Source organism: Myxocyprinus asiaticus, chromosome 9, assembly GCF_019703515.2.
Source record: "Myxocyprinus asiaticus isolate MX2 ecotype Aquarium Trade chromosome 9, UBuf_Myxa_2, whole genome shotgun sequence".
NCBI lineage: Eukaryota > Metazoa > Chordata > Actinopteri > Cypriniformes > Catostomidae > Myxocyprinus > Myxocyprinus asiaticus.
Window position 1 is genome coordinate 31,247,828 of NC_059352.1, and position 25,685 is coordinate 31,273,512.

The following is a 25,685-nucleotide window of genomic DNA, read 5'->3' on the forward strand; positions in this document are numbered from 1 at the left end:
CAAAAGCCAAAAGCAACATTTAAAACAATTTAAATCATGTAAAACCAAAGACAATAAAATGTACTTCTGTTGAACAGACCACCACACTGGATATTTAGGATTGAGTCAATAATGATGATCAATACATGAATAGAAACAAAATTGTTAAAGAGTGCCAGATTTTCTAGTTCTGGCTGTGATGGCTGATTATTAGCTTTGCAAATCAGAGCACATCTAATAATGGCCCATAGCAAATTACAAACAAGCCAAGCATGTGAGAGGAATCGGGATGGCCAGTAATCCAATCGCCCCCTCTAGGTTTACAACATTGTATTTTGAAGCAGTAAATCAAGGCTTTGCTGAATTGTTTATGTCTTGAAGGATCTGGTCCATCTGTCGTTGAAGGCCAGTGGCGCCTGGGTATATGAAACCCGACCCTGCCACAGTCGCTGGATTAAGACTGAAGGACAGTGTGAGTATGAGTGTGTATCCGTAAAAAAAAAAGAAAGAAAGAAGGAGGTTTTTGGTGTGTGCGTTTAGATGGGTTGTAAGCGTGAGTGTGTGTATCTAGAAGGGCACATCTGTGCCAATGTCTCAGGTAGGTGGACGTAAAATGTCAAGGCTTACTGTAATTTAGCTAGATGTCCTTGGGTGCTTATCTTTCTTCATTAGGGTGAAACATGGAGCAGGGACAGTTAAATTATCTCCCCCACACCCCTGACCCAACAACCAGCCTCAACCCTGGCCAAACCTCCACCGAGGGACAGGCAGATTTATCTGTTCTCCTCCCATTCAGTCAGAGACCACAAAGGTGAACAAGGCCTCGGAGACACTGAGCTAGGCATCAAGATAGAGTTGAGTTTTGCCAATGCATTAAATCTCTGTAATATAACTGGTGAGGAGAGGTCTGGCCTGCCTGGTAACCCTGCACTCCTTCATTAGCACAGTGAAGCAAGCCAAGGAATACTGTACATGCTAAACACGCAGCCCCGCAGAGAAATGGAGAACATCTGGAGGCAGTCCAAAACAAATAGTCCAGAGGGGTTCATATGTAAACCATAAATAATGCAGCACTCGTAGCCATGCAAACGTGTCAAGGACAAATAGTTTTGCATGACATTAGAACAATTCTGAGGCCCAAAATCCCAACGGAAGGAAGGCATCGCTTGGGCTCAGCAATCTGTATGATTAGCAAGACAATGCATTTTTTATCTTGCAGAGGATTACAATGAAGAAAAACAAGAACTTGTACCAGGGTGACAAGCAGGTATTTTTTTTAAATGAGCGGCTTCTGAGAATGGTACAATAGAATGACCCTACGCTTCTTGTTTTTTCCTCTAGGGCATTATTGTTTACTGGATTCTTAGCCACCCAAGCTGAATTCGAGACCAGTAATTCAGTCATGTTTTTTAAAGGAAACACGTCCACAAAGGGCACTAAAGAGACAGTTGTAGACAGACAGACTGATTAACACACATATTAAAGGAATAGTTAACCAAAAAGTTAAAATTCATAATTTCAAAGTGAAATGAGGTCTAGGGTTATCAAGCTTCAAAATGACAGAAAAGCACCATTAAAGTAATAAAGGCACTTCGAAGGGTGCACAATCCATGCTATAGGGTCCTTGAAAACAGAATTTCCAATAAGAATGACAAAAAAAAAAGAGTCCCGAATGACCGTAATCACCTTTCAGCCCTATGAAGCTCACAGTGATGGATAATTGTATTTGAAGAGAATATGGCAGTGGGGGGAACCCTTTATAGAACGTGGGAGTTGGATGCGAAGAAAGTGGGTGGAGTTTATAAATGTTTAATGCAGGCATTTTTCTGAGATTTTTTGGGATGTCCAGATCTTTATTCTTTGTGTTTACAAAACTGTCATTCATATTGTCATTCACACTGATATACTGTATTGTGATCCTTTACTCGTTTTTTTTTTCTCATTCATCTGCACTGGACTTGCACAATGGCTCTAGCCTCTTTATTTTCCCTGTCCGTCTTGCATAAAGTATTATTTTCGTTATCTCTTTTGACAGTTGCATCAAAAGCAGGTCGTAAGACTTGTAAACAAAGACTGTGTTTGTTTATGGGCTGGTTATGTACTATACATCAGAGTTATAGCTACATCATTGTTCGGTTCTCAAGTCAGTGGAAAAGCGGGCCGGTAGATCGGTTCTTAGTTTTCCCGGCTAAACACCATTTCGGTGGAAAAAGGGTGTGTGCTGGGCTGTGATCAAAACTAAAGCCTATTTGATATATTAAAAAAGGGACAAGCCATTTAAAATGTGCTGCCCCAACTTCCTGTTTCAGTAGGAAATACCTCAGCATACCAAAGAAAACTGTACTCCTCTAGGCAGTGCACAAGGATATTCAAAGACAAACATCAGAATTTGTGCATGTGCACAATAGTGTTAGTATCTTGGGTTTGCAGTTTCCAATGTACATCTATGGTTATATTCTGATCTTTAGAACATTAGATAGGAAAGAACTCTTATGCGGATGTGTGTACACCAACAGCTGTCATTTATCTTTTGTTCAATATGTCCCCTTCCCTCTCATCTTTCCTTTCAATCACTGAGAACAAAAACTGGACTGAGAATAGGCAGGTCTTAGAAATACAGTACCTGCGGCTTGGAATGCGATGAGCAGTACAGTCTTATCTTTCTGTGTGTGTAGACAAAACTTACCTTAAACAAGACTTAGTCGGGGAAGTTCATATTCCGCCCATATGCACAGCACATGAAGAGCACGCAACTCTTATGTTGCAGCCTTTAAAGACGAAGTGTGTAATTGTTATGTTGTAAAAATACTGAATTTTTGAGTACTGTTACATATGGACAAGTAGGTAGTGTCACTTTTTGCTTTCTATCATTCATGTTATAAATGTAATTTTCTTTTTTCCCCCCACCAAATTAAAGCAAATATGGCATAATAAATCTGCATATGAAAAATTAACAAAGACAGATTGAAGTCCGGACTCCAATAGGCCCTAGAATGTGCTATGCAAATGGAGTATTGGCTTTCATTCAATTATTATCCAGTTAGTGTATAAAGCCCAGAAAATAGCAAATCTGTTATCAAGATACCAATACAAACTCACATCAATAGCATTACAGGAAATAGAGCTCTTTACCCATTTGCCAACAAAAACTAAGCTAATGGCATTATAGCATAGCAGAAAATGACATCTCTCATTCATCATCAGCATAGCTCAACTCTACTTTCAGCCCTGTGGCTGCTGAAATCCTGATGACTAGTTGAGACATGTTGATTTTTACACATCTCCAGCACATGGTTTCAGGCCATTGCAAAGTCCTGACAAAGCACATTTAGAGGGTGAAACCCAAAAGCACGACAAGTGATTCATGACACTAGCGCACAGAGGAGTCATGCTATCAGACAGGCCTGTGTTTATCCATAAAGAGGACCTGCTGTGTGGACCAATCCCCTAGAGTAGTTTAGAGCTTTAGAAAGAGCCTTTTCAGAATGTGATACAAATACGAATTGATTCAAGCACTTGTTTTCAGGGCAAAAAAAAAAAAAAGGGATTTTTTCTTCTGCCCTGTCAATCCAATGGTTCAGATTTTAACTTGCCCTGCTAATATTTTCACTGTCCTGCCACAAGTATGATATTAATTTCATATTTTAATTATACTAAAATAGTTATTTTAGTTAGACACTTATATGTATCAGATACATATTGAATACAACTAAAAATATACAACACCTATTAATTACCACGACACCTATACATTTATACACTCACTTTTGTTAGAAAACGATGGCATACGGTACAAAACATTACTGATTTGTTTATAATTCAACCAACCAACTGATACATCCAAAACTTTCACAAGTCATTCTCAAAATCTTTCAAAACCTCATCTATGTTTAAATAACATTGGTGACATTTAAATCAGCAGAATTCACAAGAAAAATGTTCAATAGATGGAAGACAACATAATGTTTAAGTTTGCAAAGGATAAAGACAAATGTCCATGATCAATGAATGTAATATGTAGTAACAATGCAGAACTGGCCTGATAAGGCAGTTCTGTTAACCGGCCTATAATTTTGCCTATAAAATAATTTTTGTTGTTTATCAAACACTTTAATCTTTCTAGACTTTGGCATTGATAACATGCACACAAAAGAATCTCTCTCACTCTCTCTCTCTTTCTCTCTCTCTCTCTCTCTCTCTCTCTCTCTCTCTCTCTCTCTCTCTTCCTCTTCATTGCTAACTCTTCTGAGATATGTCAGATGTCATTCCTCAGGCTTTTGTTTCACATACTGGAGCCTCCAACAACAATCTGATCTCTCTGGCACGGATGTTTACAGCGCTCCGCTCCTGTGCTTTGGCCAGTGCGCAGTTCTCTGGCTTCCTGTCTGTCAGGGTGGAGGGAGCAACAGCCATTTAACAGTGATCCTGATTACAAAGTGTGAGGGCACACAGAACATGGTATGGATATGGGCAACAGTCTAATGGAGTGCCACAGAGGGAAATCTGAGGGTTCTTTGAACCCTGCCGGGGGTAAAGAAGAGAGCTTTTTGTCTGCGCCGACCCAGTTGACTGGTGCTTGCTCCTCCTGATGCAAAAAACACACAGCAGTGAAAGGGAGGCAGTTCAAAGCCGCCATTGTCTGTGACGGCAGGGCCCGATATTGTATTTCTATACAGCTATGAGCCCGAGCCACTTAGAGTTCGTCGGCAGAAAGAGCTGCTCTCGACCTGCGTGGCTGATAGCGGCCAATAACTGCACCTATTTAGCCAGGCTGCACTCTTTCTGTCTTTCTTTCTTCCTCTGGCCCCTCTCGCTCCCTCTTCATTCCTCCCTCTTTGCTCACAAATGTCCAGACAAAGCCTCAAAAAGTTAACCCAACTTTCCTGAGGCCCATTACTATTTTTCTTGGGATATGTGAAGACTATAAACTTGAAGGCCAATCTTTTTCAAAGTACATATTTTCTTTCCATAATCACAGCTCACTAATAAGACTAAAAAGCAAGAAACTTTGGCAGAAAACACTTCTGAAAAGATCAGCATGAATTTTGATGTTGGTCCAGGCTGGTTTATGCTGGTTTGGTGCTGGTTTGAGACCAGTATTGCCAAGCAGTTCACCAGCAAAGCTTTGTTGGTGAAGCCTTGGTCACTAGTATGGACTTTCTAGTGAAGCTGGTTGACCAAGGAAGTCTTGTTGATTTAGCTAGCTAAGAACCCTGAGGAAAAAACATTAACTTACAAAATGTGATTCAACATCTAAATTTTAATCACTGAATCAACCTGAATACATTAGGTTAGAGTTTGATCAGGTATAAATAGCTCCTTAAATGTCAAAATTTGAGAAGGGATGCACTGATCGATCGGCCGATTTAAATCTGTGATCGGCCAATCGTGCCTAGATTTAGCGCTATTTTGTGAGATCCCCGATTTAACTCAGAGATATATGTTTGTGATAATACCATTAAAAACAACAGTTTAACTTTTAATAACGCAGCCTGATTAAGACAATATGTGACAATGGTCAAATTTTTTACACTGAAATGTCCAGCGGGGAAAACCAAAAGCAAGCAATGTTACGTTAAATGAGATCAGATGACTACTTGACAACGAAAAATTGTTTTTACATTTTTTTATTGTCTATGTTGTCGATAACATCGACTAATCGTTTCAGCTCTAGTTTTCACGCAGTTGCTTAATAATTAGTGATTTGCTTTACAACAAAACATCAAAGACGTTAAACAATTAACAGATACAGTACTAATGATTTCTCACCGGAGTGGTTTTGGAACTTGTAATGGACATATCTTTCTTATTTTTTAAAGTATCTCTACTGTGTGTGATGCTCTCATAGTGTTTACTGGTTGCCAATATGTCACAATGATCTTTGATAGTGACAACAGAACTGTCATAACTGTTTTTAATTCAAATAAATGTTAGCCTTTCACAATTAAAGGAATAGTTCACCCAAAAACTTAAATTTAATGATTGTTTACTCTCCCCTGTGTTTTTATAACCCTATATTTTCTTAACACAAAAGGGAGAAATTGTGAAAAAATGTTGTAATCAGTGATGCCATACAATGGCAGTTTATGGTGACTACCTCTTCAAGCTTCAAAAGAATGCAAAAGTATAAATCAGAAGTCTAATAAATTATTGTATGAGGCTCATGATTGTTATGAAAGCATACGATAAGGTCTGGTGAGAAACAAACCGAAATCTAATGTATTATTTAGTGAAAATGTTCACTGACCATTGTTCTCCTGTGCACGTTCATGATAGGGCACAAGAGCAACAGTTCACGCAGCAAGAGAAAACTCGTTTTATCTAAAAACATGTCCTTCACAGCGATTGCAACAACTAAACAGAACACAGCTGCACACAAACCAGAGAACAGAATTTACTAAACGTCTGAAGTGTTTGTAGTTGAATCATTTATGCATTTCTATGCCCAGCCTTTTTTTTTACTCAGAAATCAAACAGGATCATAGAGGAGGCTACAGGCAGCCACAGTCACACCGTGTCCTAAACTGACGGCAAACAACACACGATAAAAGGTATATTTTCTATGGTAATCAGAGTTTTTGTCCTAACCAGCAGTGAGAAGCGATCGCTTGTTTTCTATTTTCGGCATCGCGCGGGTAACTCCGTCCACTGTGAACTGGCACCAGTCCAAAAACTTTCAAAAAAATAAGTCTGGGCATAAAAATGCATAAAATCTTCGACTACAAACTCTTCAGGCATGTTTAGTGAGTTCTGTTCTCTGTTTTGTGTGCTGCTGTGCTGTGTTCTGTTGTCTCTATCGCTGCGGAGCACCTGTTTTTTAGATAAACAAAATGAGTTTTTGCTTGAATGCACCACTAAATTGGAGGTTACCACTTATTACAATGTAATACACCAACATTCTATTCTGAGACCAGCATCCAAAACATACACTGTTAACCAGCTATGCAGATTTTTTCTCTCTTTTTTGCCCCCACAGCAGGGAAGGTTCCTATTAGAACCTTATCATATTATTGTGTGTAACAGAGTATAATTTTGTGCATGTGTCTGAAGAACAGGCCCTAATTACAGAAAAAAAGATTGTACAGTCTTGTTGAGAACATCTTGAGTCAGCAGTGCTCTCCGCCAGAGAAACCTTCCATCTATTACAACATCAATTAATCTGATATGCAGGCCCTGTGAGTGCACCCTACTCCTCCTGCTGATTCTACATCCCCACCAACTAAAAAGAGAACTAAAAACATATTAACAACTCAGCCAGCTCATCACAGCCAAGCTCCAATCAGAGTGTTTAAAACTACTTTATCATTGTAAGTTAAACCTGCAATAAACAACACTGCCAAGAATTAATTTATACAACTGCTGGTTTCCAGTTTTATTGGTTTGATGTTTCAAAGCAGTAAACATTTTACAATTTAAAACATTTTCTGTAAAAATTTGTCAAATGGGGTCCACATTCCCAGTCTTAGCTAGGACAAACCACAAGCAGACTGAGGAGGCAAAGCTAGCTTCAGCAAACCAGAGATGTTTTACAGGTGAAGACAAAAGTTTTACTCCAGTGCTACAGATGTACACTTTCAGACTCAGCTTTGAATGGATAGGTATATAGGTTGCACAGAATGATGGTAGGATATAGCTTCTAAATTGCTGATAATATGTGATACAGTATCAATGCTTTTTTTTTAGATAGTATTCGATTTCGTCATCAAACACGGCCTCGCTGCCATGTTGGAGGGAGACACTGGTAAACAAAGTACTGCATTTCTCTGGTACTAACAAAAGAAAGAAAGAAATTCTAAACAATGTGAGGGCGAAAATCATGTCCGAGTGTATATAGAAACATTGGATAATATTTCACCAAAGTGTTATAAAAAGATAAATATGAAGATAAACTTAATTGGTGGAATGGATCCTTCCAAAAAAAAAAAAAAAAGCTTCTGGTTCTGATATTACCCACATGCATCAATATCCTCACTTTATGCACACTGTTAATGCTTACACACGCCAGGAACTAAAGACATTTAAGTCTCTAGAATCATGTAATTATGTCTTCTGTGGATGGGTGTAGGGTATTTAACGTTTACAATACCAAGAAGACGCCCATATTATTGCCACAGCAAAGGTGCTACCAACAACAACACATTGTAGCACACGCCAAATAATACAGCAAAATGTTTTGCCTTAACGATGTGGGCAAACTTATATACGCAAATGCTACTCTGTACAAATAAAGACATAAAAGATGTTACTGGGTCTGGTCTATGTATTTGTTAACCAGAAGTCATTGAGCTCAAAATAATTGTTGAATATTTCTCTGAACTGTTTTGGGGCTTGTTTGATATTTTTATATTATTTACTTGGCAAAACTGTTGTATGAAAGCAATAAACATTTTTATTCGTGAAACATAACTCCTTTTCTTGTTCTATAGCTTAATTATGACACATCTTAGGTTGACAGGGTTTTTTGACAAAGATGTTGGGTGTGTATTAGGGTGACCAGGTGTTCCAGTTCACATGGGACAGTCCTGGATTACGAGGTGTGCCAACAATTCACTAAAAATGTAAATATTGCCTGTGTTCAGCTGTTAGGCTCACTGACTTAAAATTAAGTATTCTTAATGTCCTTCAAGCTACCATCTCTGTTATCTTTTGTGATTGTCAAAAGGATAGTGTAGGCCAAGTAGTTAAGGAATCTCACCTCTGCTGGTTTCTCTTCAGCTCTTTGTTCATGGCTCTTTTGTAGGTTGATGACGTGTACCTCCTGAGGGAGGGTGGTGGTTCCTCGGCTAGCACAGCCTGACTGGGCGGTGAAACTCTTTAGCATGGCCTGAACTGGGTGACCCACACCAACTGGCAGCAGTTCACAAGGGCTCCGAGACAATGGACCTGTAAATAATGCAAAACACGATGTGAACATCCGAAATAAACACATTCTACCCTATTATTCCAAACACATAGCTATTGCTTTGGTGTTGGCACTAAAGTGTTTTACAGCTCAATGCTCGTCACTTGAATGTATACCGGCTAATGCACTGACTCCTGTTAAGTCATTTCAAATCCACCCAAGTTCAGGGAGAGCTGAAAGCACCCAATATGGCCATCTGCAACACATATATGATAAAAACCCTTAGAAACTCTGTGCGAAAGCAAACACAAGCCGTGTTTTCTTATTGAAGCTCTGCTGTTATTAATTATGCAACTGAGGACCATAAAAAGAGTCAAAACACGGGGGGGGGTTCACTAAGGCCACATCCACACTAATAAATTTTAGTTTGAAAATTCATATTTTTCTTTGCCTATTGGCCTTCCATCCACACTGAGACGTCTTTGCGTTGTATTGTAGAAATGGAAAATGGAGATATCTGAAAACGATGACGCATTTGTTGTCATGTGACGCAGTCATGTGATCCATTCAACCCAAAACAATCAAGATGGCGGCTAATGTTGTAGCACCATTGTTGTGCCTGCTATCTACTTTGATAGGTTTGTTAAAGATAAATGTACTAACTAGACATGCACTAACATGTCTAGTTAGTATTAGTTAAAAATACCTTGTATTATTAGATATAAATGTGACTTCAGCCCCAAAGGCAAACACAGGGATTATATTTAAATGATGAAAGTCAGGTTATGCCAGGGCAACTCAAAATGAGGGTGAGTAAATTATGACAGAATTGTCATTTTTTGGTGAACTATATCTTTAAGTCTTATAATTCAAGACTCCTCAAACCCATCTGTCCTTTCAAATATAGCGTCTGTATTCTCTACAACCATCTCTCTCTCCCTAAATGGGAAGATTTACCCTCTCTTAATCATTTTCAGAAAGATAAAAGGCTTCACATGTTAGTGCCCTCCTGTCTCTGAGGGTCCTCTAATTGGCCTACATTTAAGGAGGTCAGTGGAACTGTTACAAAGGTGTAACAGTCATGTGTTTGTATCACAGAGTCACAACAGGCACACGTTCCGAGTCATGACCTTGAAATACAAAACAGAGAGAGACCATGGAATAATGAGGAACAAAACACAAGCTTTGTGTGAAGATAACCACAGCTAATGATACTGCGCTTGCACTGTTCAGCCGCTGGTGATGAATGTTAAACATGACCCTCTTGGCACTTGCATTGAAATGACGGTCAGAAGGTTTGACTGCAGTTTGGAATGGTCACAAGATTTGTCTGGTCCAATTCACTGCAGGTCGTTAGATATATTTATGTTTAAGTTGTGCTTTAATAAGCAGTGCACCTTCCAGCTTAAGGTCAACTTTAAACACAGACATGCCAAATGGCCGCATGATCACAAGGGAGGATGAATGAAGATTATTTCTATTAGGTTCAGAGATAAAAAGGAACCTAATCTGTGGGACTCTAGTACAGGAATTTAGAGAGAGAGAGAGTGAGACAGAGCGTGAGAGAGAGAAAGAGAGAGAGAGAGTGAGAGAGAGAGAGAGAGAGAGAGAGAGAGAGAGAGTGTATGGTGCTGATTGTGCAAAGGTCCCTACAGCTATGCTTTAAGGCCAAAGTATACTTCGGTTGTCCGTGTTGTAGTGTGCATGTGTCAAACCCGATGGTATTTACTCAAGGTCAAAAGAGTTTACTTTGGAAGGCAATGCGGTCCACTGGGCATGATCAGATCTATAATGCAGAAAAACGAACTATACCTGGGCCTTTACATTCTCCTGCCAAAAAAGACCAAAGGATCATGGGATGATTGTGCATTCATCCATCAGCCACACGAGCTAAGCACAACCTGAGCAGATGTCAACAACAAATGTTGAAAAACAAAGATATAGTCAACACTCAAAGGAGGAAACTTTTCATTCCATTTAATTTAATTATAACTAACAGATTTCCACTTTTTTATTTTTGTTAAATGATGGTCACAATAAAATTGACAATAAAACTTTTCACAATGATAAAACAAAAAACAAAAGCCTTAATCATTTATTTTTGGTACTTTTTTAAAAGTCTTTTATGTATAGATTTGTTTTAGTCTTGTCCCACACTCAGACTTTTAATATTAAACTATGAATATCCATTATAAAAATACAAATTATTAAAGGTTTAAAACTATGAAAATCTAAACAAAGAGTGAAATAAACAAAACATATTTCAATATTTATTGTTTCAAATATATTCCTATAAATTTAACAAAAATTACAACTGTCCCACAATTGTGGATTCATTTTCACCACAACAAAGAATTTTGCTCCTAATAAACCTTTTTTTTTTTTTTTTTTTTTTTTTTTTTAGTTAGTTAGTATACTTGTTAACAGAATTGACAAAAGTTCCAGTGAAGAGCATGCTTCAGATCAAATATGAGACAAGTGGTGTTTCAAGAAAAATCAAAATCAAAGTAAATATCACTTATAAGTGGAATATTTTTATTGGTTGTCACTTCAAATCAATTGTAATTTAGCTAAATTATGCAAGAAATGTGAAAATATTATTTCTCTAAATTATATTGCAATTAGTAGAAAATGTGTGTAAACTATGTGTGAAGCTAACTGGAAGATGCTCAGTGGCCAGCCAATCAAATATGAACTGGCAGATCCTACCAACTATATCCACATTAGCAAACAATATACATGAGGATGAGACCTCCAAAAATTGTAGACAAGAGAAATACACTTTAAGCATATCTACAGTAACTGAATTACTTTTCAGCTGTGGAATTTCTGCAGAGGAACATCCCACTAACCCGGTGTATAGTCAACACTACTTGAAAGTGATTGACTGATTGTAAAATGAATTGTTTTTGCACACATTCCTCATCCACACTGAGTGATGCATGCAAACACACACAATCGATCTTTTACTGAGGATGTAATCTCCCGTGAGAGAGCTTGAGGTTAAGCTCTTCTGAAAGTCTTTCTTTCTCTCTTTGTGTCAACAGAGAAAAACACACCACTCGCCACTCACATTTCAGCTCCACCATGATAAACACACAAACACACTGTGATAATGATCAGAAAAACATTTGGAAATCATTTAAGTGTATGTGAGAGAGAGAAAGAGAGAGATTCCACCCTTCAAACTGTCGTATGTACACTACCGGTCAAAAGTTTTGAAACACTCATTCTTTATTATAATTTTTTTCTTCACATAATAGTAAAGTCATCAAAACTATGGAATAACATAAATGGAACTATGGGAATTATGTTGTGACTAAACTAAATCCAAAATAAATCAAAACTGTGTTATATTTTAGCATCTTCAAAGTAGTCACCCTTTGCCTAGAATTTGCAGACATGTACTCTTGACATTTTCTCAACCAACTTCTTGAGGTATCACCCTGGGATGCAATTTAAACAGTACTGAAGGAGTTCCCATCTATGTTGGGCACTTATTGGCTGCTTTTCTTTATTATTTGGTCCAAGTCATCAATTTCAAATACTTTTGACCGGTAGTGTATGTATTCAGGTAAACAAGGAGATTTGTAAAGACAGATTTTGGTTGTTTGATAACAAAGAAAGTGTTTGATAAACTATGCCAGCCAGTTAGAGTTAAGACTTCCTATGTATTTGTTGTGATGACAGAAACGGCTACATTTAGGGCTCAGTGACCTTGGGATTTCTATCCATTCGCAAGTCTCTTTTGGTCTCACAGCCTTTGACGTCAGCCCCATCACTCAAGGAAAGTGCACTTTGATGTGCTCTAATGGGAACAGCCATTTTGGGAGAAGAAACAGCAGAAGAATTAAAGGTTTTAGAATTGCAGACAAAGAGGTTAACAGCCTTAATCGCAAAACCTTGTTTGAGGGTACATGTGTGAATTCAATAGCTCTTCTTCCTCCACTGCCTTCTGTTCCTCCAGTGGAACAGACATTGTTGCCTGTCTAACTGACGACATCACGCCTCCGTCCCTCACCAACATCTGAGATCACTCAAACTCACTTTTTCCTTCTAAGAGTGAACAGAGGAATAACAAGCACCAGCTAACCAAAGTGTGGAAGATGGCCAAAAGATTACGGCTCTCATTGGTCATGCTGTTTTTTTACTTAACATCAAAAAGGAACCACAGACAAAGTGCTTTGGGGAAGAAAATATGGATGATTTGGACAATAATAGAGGGAAGCTGATCATTTGTTGTATAATTCGCCAACAAAAATGGAATTGATATCAGGGGTTATATATCCAATTCTGAGCAGAAGGATGCTTTTGACTATAGAACCTATCATTAAAATTGCAAACAGGAAAAATAATAATCCTAAATGCTTTCAATAGTGGATGTTTCAAGGTGGAAATTTATATTAAATATTGGTCATCTGGGGAAAAGTTTTATAAAAAATTGATGAGGTCAGATTATTCTTTCCAATTATCTGGAAAAAAGAAATAGTTTTGAAGACTATAAGACATTAAATATTTAATATAGCTGCAACAGCGATGACGGGCCCAAGCACCATGGGTCCATTACCACCCGGTGGCTTTCGGAAAACAACACAAGGTGGACACATGCATTTGGTATTTGACATTATTCTAAACTATTTTGAAGCAATTTGGGTAAATATAAGAGGACTATTTTAAAGTCTGTTGTAAGAGCCACACTTCCTGCTGCCAGGTGGTGGCGCAATGACCGTGATCCAAAAAAGTCACATCCATGTGATTAGCACCCAAGACTAAACATACAACTCAATTTTGATCTAAATTACACATTGCACGCAGAAGATATAAGACACTTCCTGTTTCCCATTTATTGCCATTAATTTAATGCCTCGCCATGGCAACACCATTTGATATATCAAAAATAAGTTCTTCAATGCATCTTCAATGACTTGGCATAATTTTGTTTAAATGTGGTGACAGTCGCATGAATCCCCTAGGAGGAGTATTTAAAAGTTCAGAGCCTGTATATTAAAAAAAATCCAAAATGTCCGACTTCCTGTTGGGTGGAGCTAATAACTAGAATTACAAAAGTTGTCCGGCTTGATGAGAACTATATATGTACCAATTTTGGTGACTTTAGTTGAAAATGGGGGTGCTACAGAGGCCGTCTTACACACTCATTTTTGGTGATTAACATTTTTTATTGATTCATACACTAAATAAAGAAAAGCAAAACATATATACACATAATCAACATTTAACCCCCAAAATTACCCCTCCTCCTCCCAATCCCCAACCCCACCCTGACCCTCAACAAACATTCCTGTGGTCACATACGAGTATACACACACACACACTCACAAAAATAAAAAATAAAAATAATTATATATATATATACAGGTGCATCTCAATAAATTAGAATGTCGTGGAAAAGTTCATTTATTTCAGTAATTCAACTCAAATTGTGAAACTCGTGTATTAAATAAATTCAATGCACACAGACTGAAGTAGTTTAAGTCTTTGGTTCTTTTAATTGTGATGATTTCGGCTCACATTTAACAAAAACCCACCAATTCACTATCTCAAAAAATTAGAATACATCATAAGACCAATAAAAAAAACATTTTTAGTGAATTGTTGGCCTTCTGGAAAGTATGTTCATTTACTGTATATGTACTCAATACTTGGTAGGGGCTCCTTTTGCTTTAATTACTGCCTCAGTTCGGCGTGGCATGGAGGTGATCAGTTTGTGGCGCTGCTGAGGTGGTATGGAAGCCCAGGTTTCTTTGACAGTGGCCCTCAGCTCATCTGCATTTTTTGGTCTCTTGTTTCTCATTTTCCTCTTGACAATACCCCACAGATTCTCTATGGGGTTCAGGTCTGGTGAGTTTGCTGGCCAGTCAAGCACACCAACACCATGGTCATTTAACCAACTTTTGGTGCTTTTGGCAGTGTGGGCAGGTGCCAAATCCTGCTGGAAAATGAAATCAGCATCTTTAAAAAGCAGGTCAGCAGAAGGAAGCATGAAGTGCTCCAAAATTTCTTGGTAAACGGGTGCAGTGACTTTGGTTTTCAAAAAACACAATGGACCAACACCAGCAGATGACATTGCACCCCAAATCATCACAGACTGTGGAAACTTAACACTGGACTTCAAGCAACTTGGGCTATGAGCTTCTCCACCCTTCCTCCAGACTCTAGGACCTTGGTTTCCAAATGAAATACAAAACTTGCTCTCATCTGATAAGAGGACTTTGGACCACTGGGCAACAGTCCAGTTCTTCTTCTCCTTAGCACAGGTAAGATGCCTCTGACGTTGTCTGTGGTTCAGGAGTGGCTTAACAAGAAGAATATGACAACTGTAGCCAAATTCCTTGACACGTCTGTGTGTGGTGGCTCTTGATGCCTTGACCCCAGCCTCAGTCCATTCCTTGTGAAGTTCACCCAAATTCTTGAATCGATTTTGCTTGACAATCCTCATAAGGCTGCGGTTCTCTCGGTTGGTTGTGCATCTTTTTCTGTTAACATGCTTGGATACAGCACTCTGTGAACACCCAGCTTCTTTGGCAATGAATGTTTGTGGCTTACCCTCCTTGTGAAGGGTGTCAGTGATTGTCTTCTGGACAACTGTCAGATCAGCAGTCTTCCCCATGATTGTGTAGCCTAGTGAACCAAACTGAGAGACCATTTTGAAGGCTCAGGAAACTTTTGCAGGTGTTTTGAGCTGATTAGCTGATTGGCATGCCACCATATTCTAATTTTTTGAGATAGTGAATTGGTGGGTTTTTGTTAAATGTGAGCCGAAATCATCAAAATTAAAAGAACCAAAGACTTAAACTACTTCAGTCTGTGTGCATTGAATTTATTTAATACACGAGTTTCACAATTTGAGTTGAATTACTGAAATAAATGAACTTTTCCACGACATTCTAATTTATTGAGATGCACCTGTATATATAATAATCACACACATTAACAACTATACCTCTCTCTCCACTGCCCCTCCCGAGAGCCCTCCAAGAACACCAAATATTTGCCCCATTTCCCCACAAACAAGTCCAAATTCCCCAGTCTTCTAGATGAACCTCCTTCGAAAGCCGCCACACTCCCCATCTCCGAGCACCACTCCTGAAATAGGGCAAGGCATAGATCTAGTAGGGTCGGAGATGAATAATAAAATATAATCTGCGTAAAGCAAAAGTTTATGCGTCACACCTCCTGCCACTAGCCCTGGACAATCATCCTCCTTTCTTATCGCGGCTGCTAATGGTTCCAGGGCAAGACAGAACAATAATGTGGAAAGAGGGCAACCCTGCCGGGTGCCCCTATCCCGAGTAAAATAATCTGAATAAATCTATTTGTTTGTACCGCCGCTACTGGGTGTCAATAAAGTAACTTAATCCAACCAATAAAAGTATTGCTGAACCCGTTCTTTTCCAAAATCTTAAAAAGAGAATCCCATTCTACCATATCAAACGCCTTTTCGCCGTCAAGTGAGATGGCAGCGACCGGAGTCTGATCATTCGCCACTAACCACATAATATTGATGAAATGCCTAATGTTATCAGAAGAGCTATGGCCCCGAATAAACCCCACTTGATCTATATGTATAAGAGATGTCATAACTTTACGCAATCAGGACAATATTTTAACGTCTAGCTGGATCAGGGAAATTGGACGGTAACTCTTACACTCACTTGGATCTTTGTCCTTTTTAAGAATCAGACTGCTTCGGACTTGCTTCATGGTTGGCGGAAGCTTTCCATTCTTTAATGATTCCATATAAACTTCTAGCAAAAGTGGAGCCAATTCTGTAGCATAAGATCTAAAAAGCCATCTGGCCCCGGAGCCTTGCCTGTAGGCAAGGCCTTAATTAGCTCGCCAAGCTCCTCCAAGGTTATCTCAGAATCAAGAGAACTGTTTTGCACAGCCGTCAGTTTTGGAAGTTCTGAAAGATCGGGACCGTGTAGTAAAGGTGTCTCCCACGACCTTGTCAGCTCCTCATGCACTTCCGGGAAGAAAGGAATGGGGGCCCAGGAACCAATCGTCGAGCCGCGAGGGTTCAGGGGAGAGTGGAGGGTTCCACTCTAGCCCGATACTCGCGGCCGCCCGGGAAAGCATGTCCATCATTTCCGTGTCAGCCTGAGACTGGGCGACCGTTCCCGAAGGAGGAAGCCCAGCCAAAGCCTCAGCGTCAGACCAGACGAGCCCGCTCTCCGATGCTGTGCTCGATAACTCATCGTCTTCCTGGGCGCCGGACGAGATGTCGAACCCACCCTGAGACGAGCTGGCGATCTCAACTGAGCACGCGATCGGGGCAAGCAAGTGTGCTGGGGAATGGGAGGTCCATGAGGGGATACCCTGCGGAGGTTGTCCCATTGAGGTCCCCAAATCGCCCCCAGCGCTAACTGGCACGGCCTCATACCCGTAGGTAGAAGGACCGAGACGGGGAGCCGCTGGGTTGGCTTGCTTTCTTACAAATGCAAGCCGCGACCGCAACGTTGCCATGGTCATGTTCTCGCAATGAGGACATGGTCCATCCACGAACGATGTCTCCGCGTGGGCAGCGCCCAGACGCGTAAGACAGCGATCATGGGCATCGGAAGCATAGAGATAGCGACCGCAACCAGGAATAACACACAAACGGAAAGGCATCTTTAAAAAAACGTTCTGTGTGTGCCGCTCTTTTATGAATGGAAAATATACTCTTTTCAGAATATACTCTTTTTTTGCTCTGCCGAAGTGCCCAGGGGCGTTCTCTGCACTGCACAGGCACAGAGGGAGAGAAGCCGCTGAAATGCGCCGTCAAATCCAGCAGTCTTTAGCGAGGTGAGTTTTTTTTAATTTTTTTTTATAGGAATTGTATTCAGTGCACTGAATGCAACCGCTCGGCTCCAAAGAGAACATCTGAATGAGTGCTTGCATACCAGCTCCTTTTATAACCGTATGTCTGGGGGAGTGGCATGCAAATTCCACTCGCGAATTCTCATTGGCATTTTTTCAAAAGATCAGAGGTGTTTCGGGCTCCCAAGAGTGACCCCTAGTGTCACTACATCGACACAACATCGAGTGAGTGACAGACAGGGAACTAGGCAGAATTTGGCATAAAAACACAATATAAATTTGAGAACAATGTAAAAAGATCAGTTATATGAAAGCTTTTTCTAAGGACAGGACCAGTTTTTTTATTTATTTTTTATAAAATGCCATAAATTTGGGACAGTAAGAAATAAAATTTGGGATCTAAACAAAACTTATGTTAGAAACACCTCTCACACCACATGTTAAGTGACAACAGTTTATTGCACAACATAATATAAGACATTTACAAGATTAGAAATATTATAATAACTTCTAAAATAACTGGTTACAATGTAAGTGCTGTTAGCAGTTGGAGCCAGCAACTATTTCCATTTTCAACAAACATATTATATTTTTCTGCCATAAATTATACAAGATTATTCCTCTGGATCGCTCTAAATGATCACATGGTTAATGTTGCTTTCTAAACTGAGAAAAGCCAGACCTTGTAACCATGGAAACCTCACACTATAGATAAAATTACTTTGACATCACACTGCAGGAAACCACGCTTCGAGCAGCAGATTTCAATGGTGGAAATAGGCAGAGCTGTAGTTTTAATAACCTTTTACGCTTTATAGAATGTAATAATGTATTTTAATGTTAATAAAAAATTATTATAAAGGAATATCTATGGTTTACAATGAAGGAAGTATGTGGGTTCTTTTCTGAAATATCAGCAAAACAAGTTTAAACTTGGTTCAGTAAGGCTGTATGATTATGTCAGACATGTAACAGGTTGATGAATACACATCCTCACACGTTTAACACACTTCTAAAGCCTAAGAATTTGGGTACTTAGAAATGAAAACTACCATCAGACATACAATATGTGTATTAACTGCTTAAATTATTGACCCACATACAACAAATAATAACATTTTACTTCAATATGATCATATTCCATTATAAAACGTAATAACATCTGTTTCAATTGAACAATATTATTTACTGCATTCAAAATAAATGCAAAGACATTAATTTTGCAGTATGACATTATTTTATTCACCTTTCTGAAACAGTAGTCCATGCGTGGCGGTGGTGAAGACGGGTCCCGTTCCTCCCGTTATATCATATATGGTGGTCTTGATCATCGTTAGATCATATTTGACCTCATATCTGTCACATCAACAGCACTTTGGAAATTAAAAACAGCCTTTTGCAATCAGAGTTTGCGTGATTTCTTCGTAAAAAAAAGTTAATATCCACCAACAGCTGCTGCGGCTCAATTGTGTCTAATAGAGCATACGCGATAACAATGACGGTGACCTGTGAAATGTCATAATTTATGTAAAATCCTGAGTTTTTCCTGATGCAACTATCTGGTGGAAATTTGAAGAAGCCCTAATCTCCAATAATCTGTGGGAAACGGGATGTTTCAACCCCACAAACAGCACTTTTTGGACAGTTTCAGCTCGATTTGAGCAAAGCGCCCATAAACAGCAGTTCTTTTCTGGGCAACCAAAAGAACCCGGAAGGGGCTGGGCGGAGCGTTTGTTTGTAAACAGTAACTTCTTCTATTGCCTACATGACCTGCCAGTCAAACCATTACTAGAGATCTATTGGCCGGGTTGATCTAGGCAAATAGCCAATGCACATTTTGCAATAGACTCGTTTGCGATGTCAAACGCCTCGCCTTGAAAGTAGATGAGAGTAGACAACTGCAGTCAGAGGAGGAGTGAAATATGAGCTGTCAAGTCGGACAGTTCTCACTTCTCGTAGTGAATCAGCCGCTACGAGATCAAAGGCAGATATCACGTGATTCAAGTTTATGTGCTTTGTTGTTAATAAAGTGGATACAATTTAAATTATGTTGCTTTAAATGAAAATAAATATGATGAACAAGACAGTCATTGTAGCTGTTATTTAATTCCCCCTTAAGAAGTGTCTCCAGTCATTTCCCATCACGCTTGCAGTTCGCTCAACTCGGAAAAAGCAACTACGCCGCCTCGATCTCGCTGTACATTTTTTGACATTCATCTTCATAACATCACAGCAAGTCAGACAGATTTCTAACCGCCATGCACCTGCCAGTGATCACCGGTGATCGGATCTGCGCAGAACTAGCTTTTTTATTTCACTTTAAAAACTGCTTTCACTTGCACAATAAACTGCAATGGCAACAGTATTTAAGATATCAAATATCCCTTTACAATTTTACATCTGTAGTGTCTTGACATTATTCTAAAGAATTTTGAAGCAATTTATGTAAACACAAGAGGACTATTTAAAAGTCTGAAAATGCCTTACTTCCTGGTGCCAGTTGGTGGCGCTATGACCGTGACCCATAATAGCTGCAAAAATGTGATCAGCCCCCATTACCAAACATACAGCAGAATTTTCATAAAAATCATACAATGCGCACAGAAGATATAAGGAACTTCCTGTTTCACATTTGTGCCCTTTATTGCATCTTCATGGCAACACCATTCAATATATCAAAAATCAATTCGTAATTTAGCATCTTCAAAATGTTCAAAAAATTCACAATCACGGGCTTGGGTAGCTCAGCATGTACTGATGCTGACTACCACCCCTGGGATCACAAGTTCGAATCCAGTGCGTGCTTCGTGACTCCAGCCAGGTCTCATAAGCAACCAAATTGGCCTGGTTGCTAGGGAGGGTAAAGTCACATGGGGTAACCTCCTCATGGTCGCTATAATGTGTGGTTCTCGCTCTCAGTGGGGTGCGTGGTGAGTTGTGCGTGGATGCCACAGAGAATAGCATGGGCCTCCACATGCGCTATGTCTCCGTGGTAACGTGCTCAACTAAGATGTGTGGACTGACAGTCTCAGACAAGGAGGCAACTGAAATTTGTCCTCCACCACCCAGATTGAGGTGAGTCACTACACCACCACGAGGACTTAGAGCGCATTGGGAATTGGGCATTCCAAATTGGGGAGAAAAGGGGAGGAAAAAAATTAAAATTCACAATCAATCCAAAATGGCTGACTTCCTGTTGGGCGGAGCTAATGACTGTTATTTTGAAAGTTGTCTGGCTTGATGAGAACAATATATGTAATAATGACATTTAATGCATTGCCAAGGCAACAGTGTTGACGATATCAAGAATCCCTTCACAATTTTAAATCATTATGTCTTGACATTATTCTAAAAAAAGGTGAAGTAATTCAGGTAAACATAAGAGGGATATTTCTGTTAAAAAAGCCACACTTCCTTCCGCCAGTTGGTGGCGCTACGACCGTGATCCACAATAGCCACATCAATGTGATCAGCCCGCAAGGCCAAACATTTGGCTCAATTTTGATGTAAATCACACAATGCACACAGAAGATATGAGACACTTCCTTTTTCCCATTTTTTACATTACTGTATCGCGTTGCCATGGCAACACCTTTCATTAGGTCTGACACCCTGTAAGATTCCTTTGCGACAGTGTCTAAATTGTAACTAAAAAAATAAAACTGATGTCAATGATGGTCCAAGGACTCCTAAGGGATAATGTAAGTGATAACGCACAGTCAGCCGGTAATTAATGCAATATAAACCCTGACACAAGATATCTAATCACCCTGTCAGGGTTTCTTGTATCACCCTGAAGGGGTTTATTTTGCTTACTGTATCTCATTTATTACACAGCTAATTACCAGATTAAAAAAATCAACTCATCTGAAATATTTATTTGAAATATTGAAATGAATGCAGAGTGATACAAGAGACATGAAACTAGCACAGCTTTGAAGGAAATCAGTTGCGTTAGAAAATGGTCAATTTTATAATTTTATAAGTAATTCTAGAAAAATAAATAAATTCAAAATAAAAAAATTAAACAATTCTTCATAGAATGCCAATTGATCAGAATCAAGTATTCCAGAGCAGTGTAAAATGCAGTTGTGGCCAAAAATACTGGCACCACTGGTAAATATGAGCAAAGAAGGCTGTGAAAAATATGTCTTTATTGTCTATCCTTTTGATCTTTCATTCAAAATATTCTCATAATTGGGGGGAATCTCATAATTGAATAAATATTTTTCTCCAAAAAACATTTGCCCAATTATTGGCACCACCAGAAATTCTTATGAGTAAAATATATCTGAAGTATATTCCCATTCATATTTTATATTTTTTGTACACCTGGGAGACAAGGAACGTGAAATTGTTCAGCCAGGACTTCCTGTTTCACAGGGGCATAAATATGTAGTAACACACAAGCCGAATTCCCTTAGTCATCCATTACAATGGGTAAGACCAAAGAATGAAATTATGATGTGCGGCAATAAATCAGGGCAATAAAATCAGGGCAATAATTAAGAATTTCCAATCAACTGGAGATGTTAAGAATCGGCCTGAAAGAGTACACGTGTCTATATTGTTTCCATGCACGGTGAGGAGGATGGTTCGAGTGGACAAACATTCTCCAAGAATCACAGCTGGAGAATTGCAGAAATTAGTTCGGTCTTGGGGTCAAAAAGTCTCCAAAACTACAATCAGATGTCACCTACATCACAACAAGTTGTTTGGGAGGGTTTCAAGAAAAAAGCCTCTGCTCTCATCCAACAACAAACTCAAGCATCTTCAGTTTGCCAGACACTACTGGAACTTCAAATGGGACCATGTTCAATGGTCAGATGAAACAAAAATAGAGCTTTTTGGCAGCAAACACCAGAGATGGGTTTGGCACACATAGAGAGGTAGCCATATGGAAAAGTACTCTATGCCCACGGTTAAATATGGTGGTGGATCTTTAATGTTGTGGGGCTGTTTTTATGCCAGAGGTCCTTAACATCTTGTTCAGATACATGGCATCATGGACTCTCTCAAATACCAACAGATAAAAAATCAAAACCTGACTGCCTCTGCCAGAAAGATTAAAATGGGCCCTGGTTGGATGTTCCAGCAAAACAATGGTCGAAAACACTTTTGGAAATCAACACAAAAATAGTTCACTGACCACAAAATCAAGGTTCTGCCATGGCCATCCCAGTCCCCTGACCTGAACCCCATAGAAAACCTGTGGGATGAACTGAAGAAGAGAGTCCACCAGCGTGGACCTCGGAATTTAAAGGATCTGGAGAGATTCTGTATGGAGGAATGGTCTCAGATCCCTTGCCATGTGTTCTCCAACCTCATTAGGCATTATAGGAGAAGACTCAGAGCTGTTATCCTGGCAAAGGGAGGTTGCACAATGTATTGAATAAAAGGGTGCCAATAATTGTGTTATACATATATTTGACAAAAATATTAGTGTTTTGTAAAACTTGTATTGTGTTTGCAATAGTTTGATATTGTTTGAGAATTTTTGTCAACTCGAACCATCCTCCTCACCGTGCGTGGAAACAATATAGACACACATCCTCTTCCAGGCCGATTCTTAACATCTCCAGTTGATTGGAAATTCTTAATTATTGCCCTGATGGTGGAAATGGGAATTTTTAGTACTTTAGCTATATTCTTATAGCCACTTCCCATTTTGTGAAGCTCAACAACCTTTTGCCACACATCATAACTTTATTCTTTGGTCTTACCCATTGTGATGGATGACTAAGGGAATTTGGCTTGTGTGTTAACACACATTTATGCCACTGTGAAATAGGAAGTCATGGCTGAACAAGTTCATATTCCTTGTCACCCAAGAGTACTGAATATGTAAAATATGAATGGGAATATACTTCAGATATATTTTACTCATAAGAATTTCTAGGGGTGCCAATAATTGTGGCAAATGTGTTTTGGAGAAAAATATTTATTTAATTATGAGATCCCCGCATTTAGTTTACTTCATTTAAAGAGCCCATATTATGCTCATTTACAGGATAATAATTTTATTTTTGGGGTCTACTAGAATAGGTTTACATGTTTTAATGTTCAAAAAACACATTATTTTTCTCATTATGTAAATTGCTGCAGCATCTCTTTTCACCTTCTGTCTGAAACGCTCTGTTTTAGCTCCTGTCTCTTTAAAGCCCCCGTTTCCAAAAAGCCCAATCTGCTCTGATTGGTCAGCTGGTCCAGTCTGTTGTGATTGGTCAACCGCTTAGAGCGTGTGTCGGAAATGTAACGCCCTTTACCATAACCAAAGTAGCCCTTAGACGGGCATTATGCAAATGTGTTACATAGTGACATACCTACATAAGTTACAGAAGTAATGGCTGGACTGCAAGCCAGGCGTTTCAGGCAGTTCAGGAGCAGCGTTTTCTGTGGGAGAGAGTAACTCCCTTAGGCGTGGACTTTGTGCTTTGTAACTTTTTGTAACTTTTATACGCACAAACAGCTATATTACATACTAAAGGAAAGGTAAAATCCCAAAAAGCATAATAGGGCCTCTTCAAAGGTTAGATTTTTGTCAATATTTTGGATGAAAGATCAAAAGGATAAACAATAAAGACATTTTTCACAGCCTCCTTTGCCTATATTTACCAAGGGTGCCAATATTTTTGGCCACAATTAACTACCGTTATATTATTTTATTGCATAAACAAACCTACAAGACCTACATAATAAGGATGATAATGTGAAAACTGAGGCAGTTCAAAGTCTGACAGTAAATGTCCTGAAATGTATTCTTGAAGGCAGTAAATTTATTACAAAAGCTTTGATGGTTGTAATGGCGGTGCTTAAAAGTGGATGGATTTAGAGATGCAACTTCTTGAAGAGGGTTACACTGTTAGCATGCTGAAACTCTCTTTAATAAGCTACACCTCTAAATTTATCCATTCCTTTAAAAAATATATTTATTAGAACCTGACCGATATGGGATTTTTGAGACCGATACCGATTTTAGAGGGGGAAAATTCACTGATTACCGACATATCGGTAAACATATACGGCGATACCGATATATCGTTGAAAGGCAAATATATCAGTAGGGCACTAATATTTATAAATAAACTGGGGGAAAAAATCTAGACAAACTCACTAATGAACCTGTTTTAACCCTTTCGCACGTACGATCAAACTGGTGTGATTACACTAGGCTGTGCTCGTTTGCCTGGTTAAAAAATAATGAACCAGGCATACGATCAAACTGGTGCAATCTGCATTCTTGCTGCTGTTTACCAGAAAAGATTAACTGAAGCAGCTGTCATAATGAACCAGCTGCTCAAAAAGTCTTTTCAACATCACAATATCTTTATTTATCTATGTTACAAACATTCAAACAATCATTAAATAAAAGTTTAAAGCTTTTGCCATCGGAGCTGACTGTTTTGATGCAGCGATGCAGCCATCTTTTCTGACGTCAAACAAAGAATACATATACTAAACCACTTGAGCCTTCTCCCATTCCATCCATCACTCATTCTCACCTCTTCTGGTGCAAAAAAAGTGGAAGGGCTAGGTTTTTAGAACATTCTGTGCTTGATGAACTCAGAATCCCATGCTGCATTGCAATGTAAACAATATGGTGGCATGCGTAGCCTATCACATCTTATCTATCATAATCGATCATTATAAACATCTAAATCACATTATTTGTTTGATAATATATACTGTAATATGTCCTCCAATGCATCTGCTGGGAATTGTTAAAGAACTCATGCTGAAGATTCCGTCAGTACAGGAAAAACACAAGCGTCAAGCGCGCTTTGACCTCCAAATGAGGAATGTCTTGTTTTGATTTTAGTGCTGACACAGCCCACATAATGATATAGCATCTGAACTGTCCGGTAATCATTGTCTGCCACTTTGAAAGGTCAGCGGCAATGAAGTCAATGTTGAAACTCTTTGAACCTTGAGCGACACAGTGCCAGGGGTAATGCTGGAGCTGATGCTTCACTCCATAGACTTCAATGCTGACATGAGTCATGTGTAAGCCACTTAACAGTGATTGATGGAACAAGAGTCAACC

The 25,685-nt window shown here is 39.1% G+C and overlaps 1 protein-coding gene across 2 annotated transcripts in view; it reads right to left on the bottom strand.

Annotated features, from left to right (window-relative positions):
• The window catches only part of tgfbr3 (transforming growth factor, beta receptor III), a 189,439-nt gene that overhangs the window by 113,756 nt on the left and 49,998 nt on the right, over window positions 1-25,685 (bottom strand). For both annotated transcript variants that reach the window (XM_051707490.1, XM_051707491.1), the window contains exon 3: window positions 8,675-8,862. In XM_051707490.1, coding sequence (XP_051563450.1) covers window positions 8,675-8,862 — 188 coding nt within the window. The remainder of the gene's footprint in view (window positions 1-8,674; window positions 8,863-25,685) is intronic.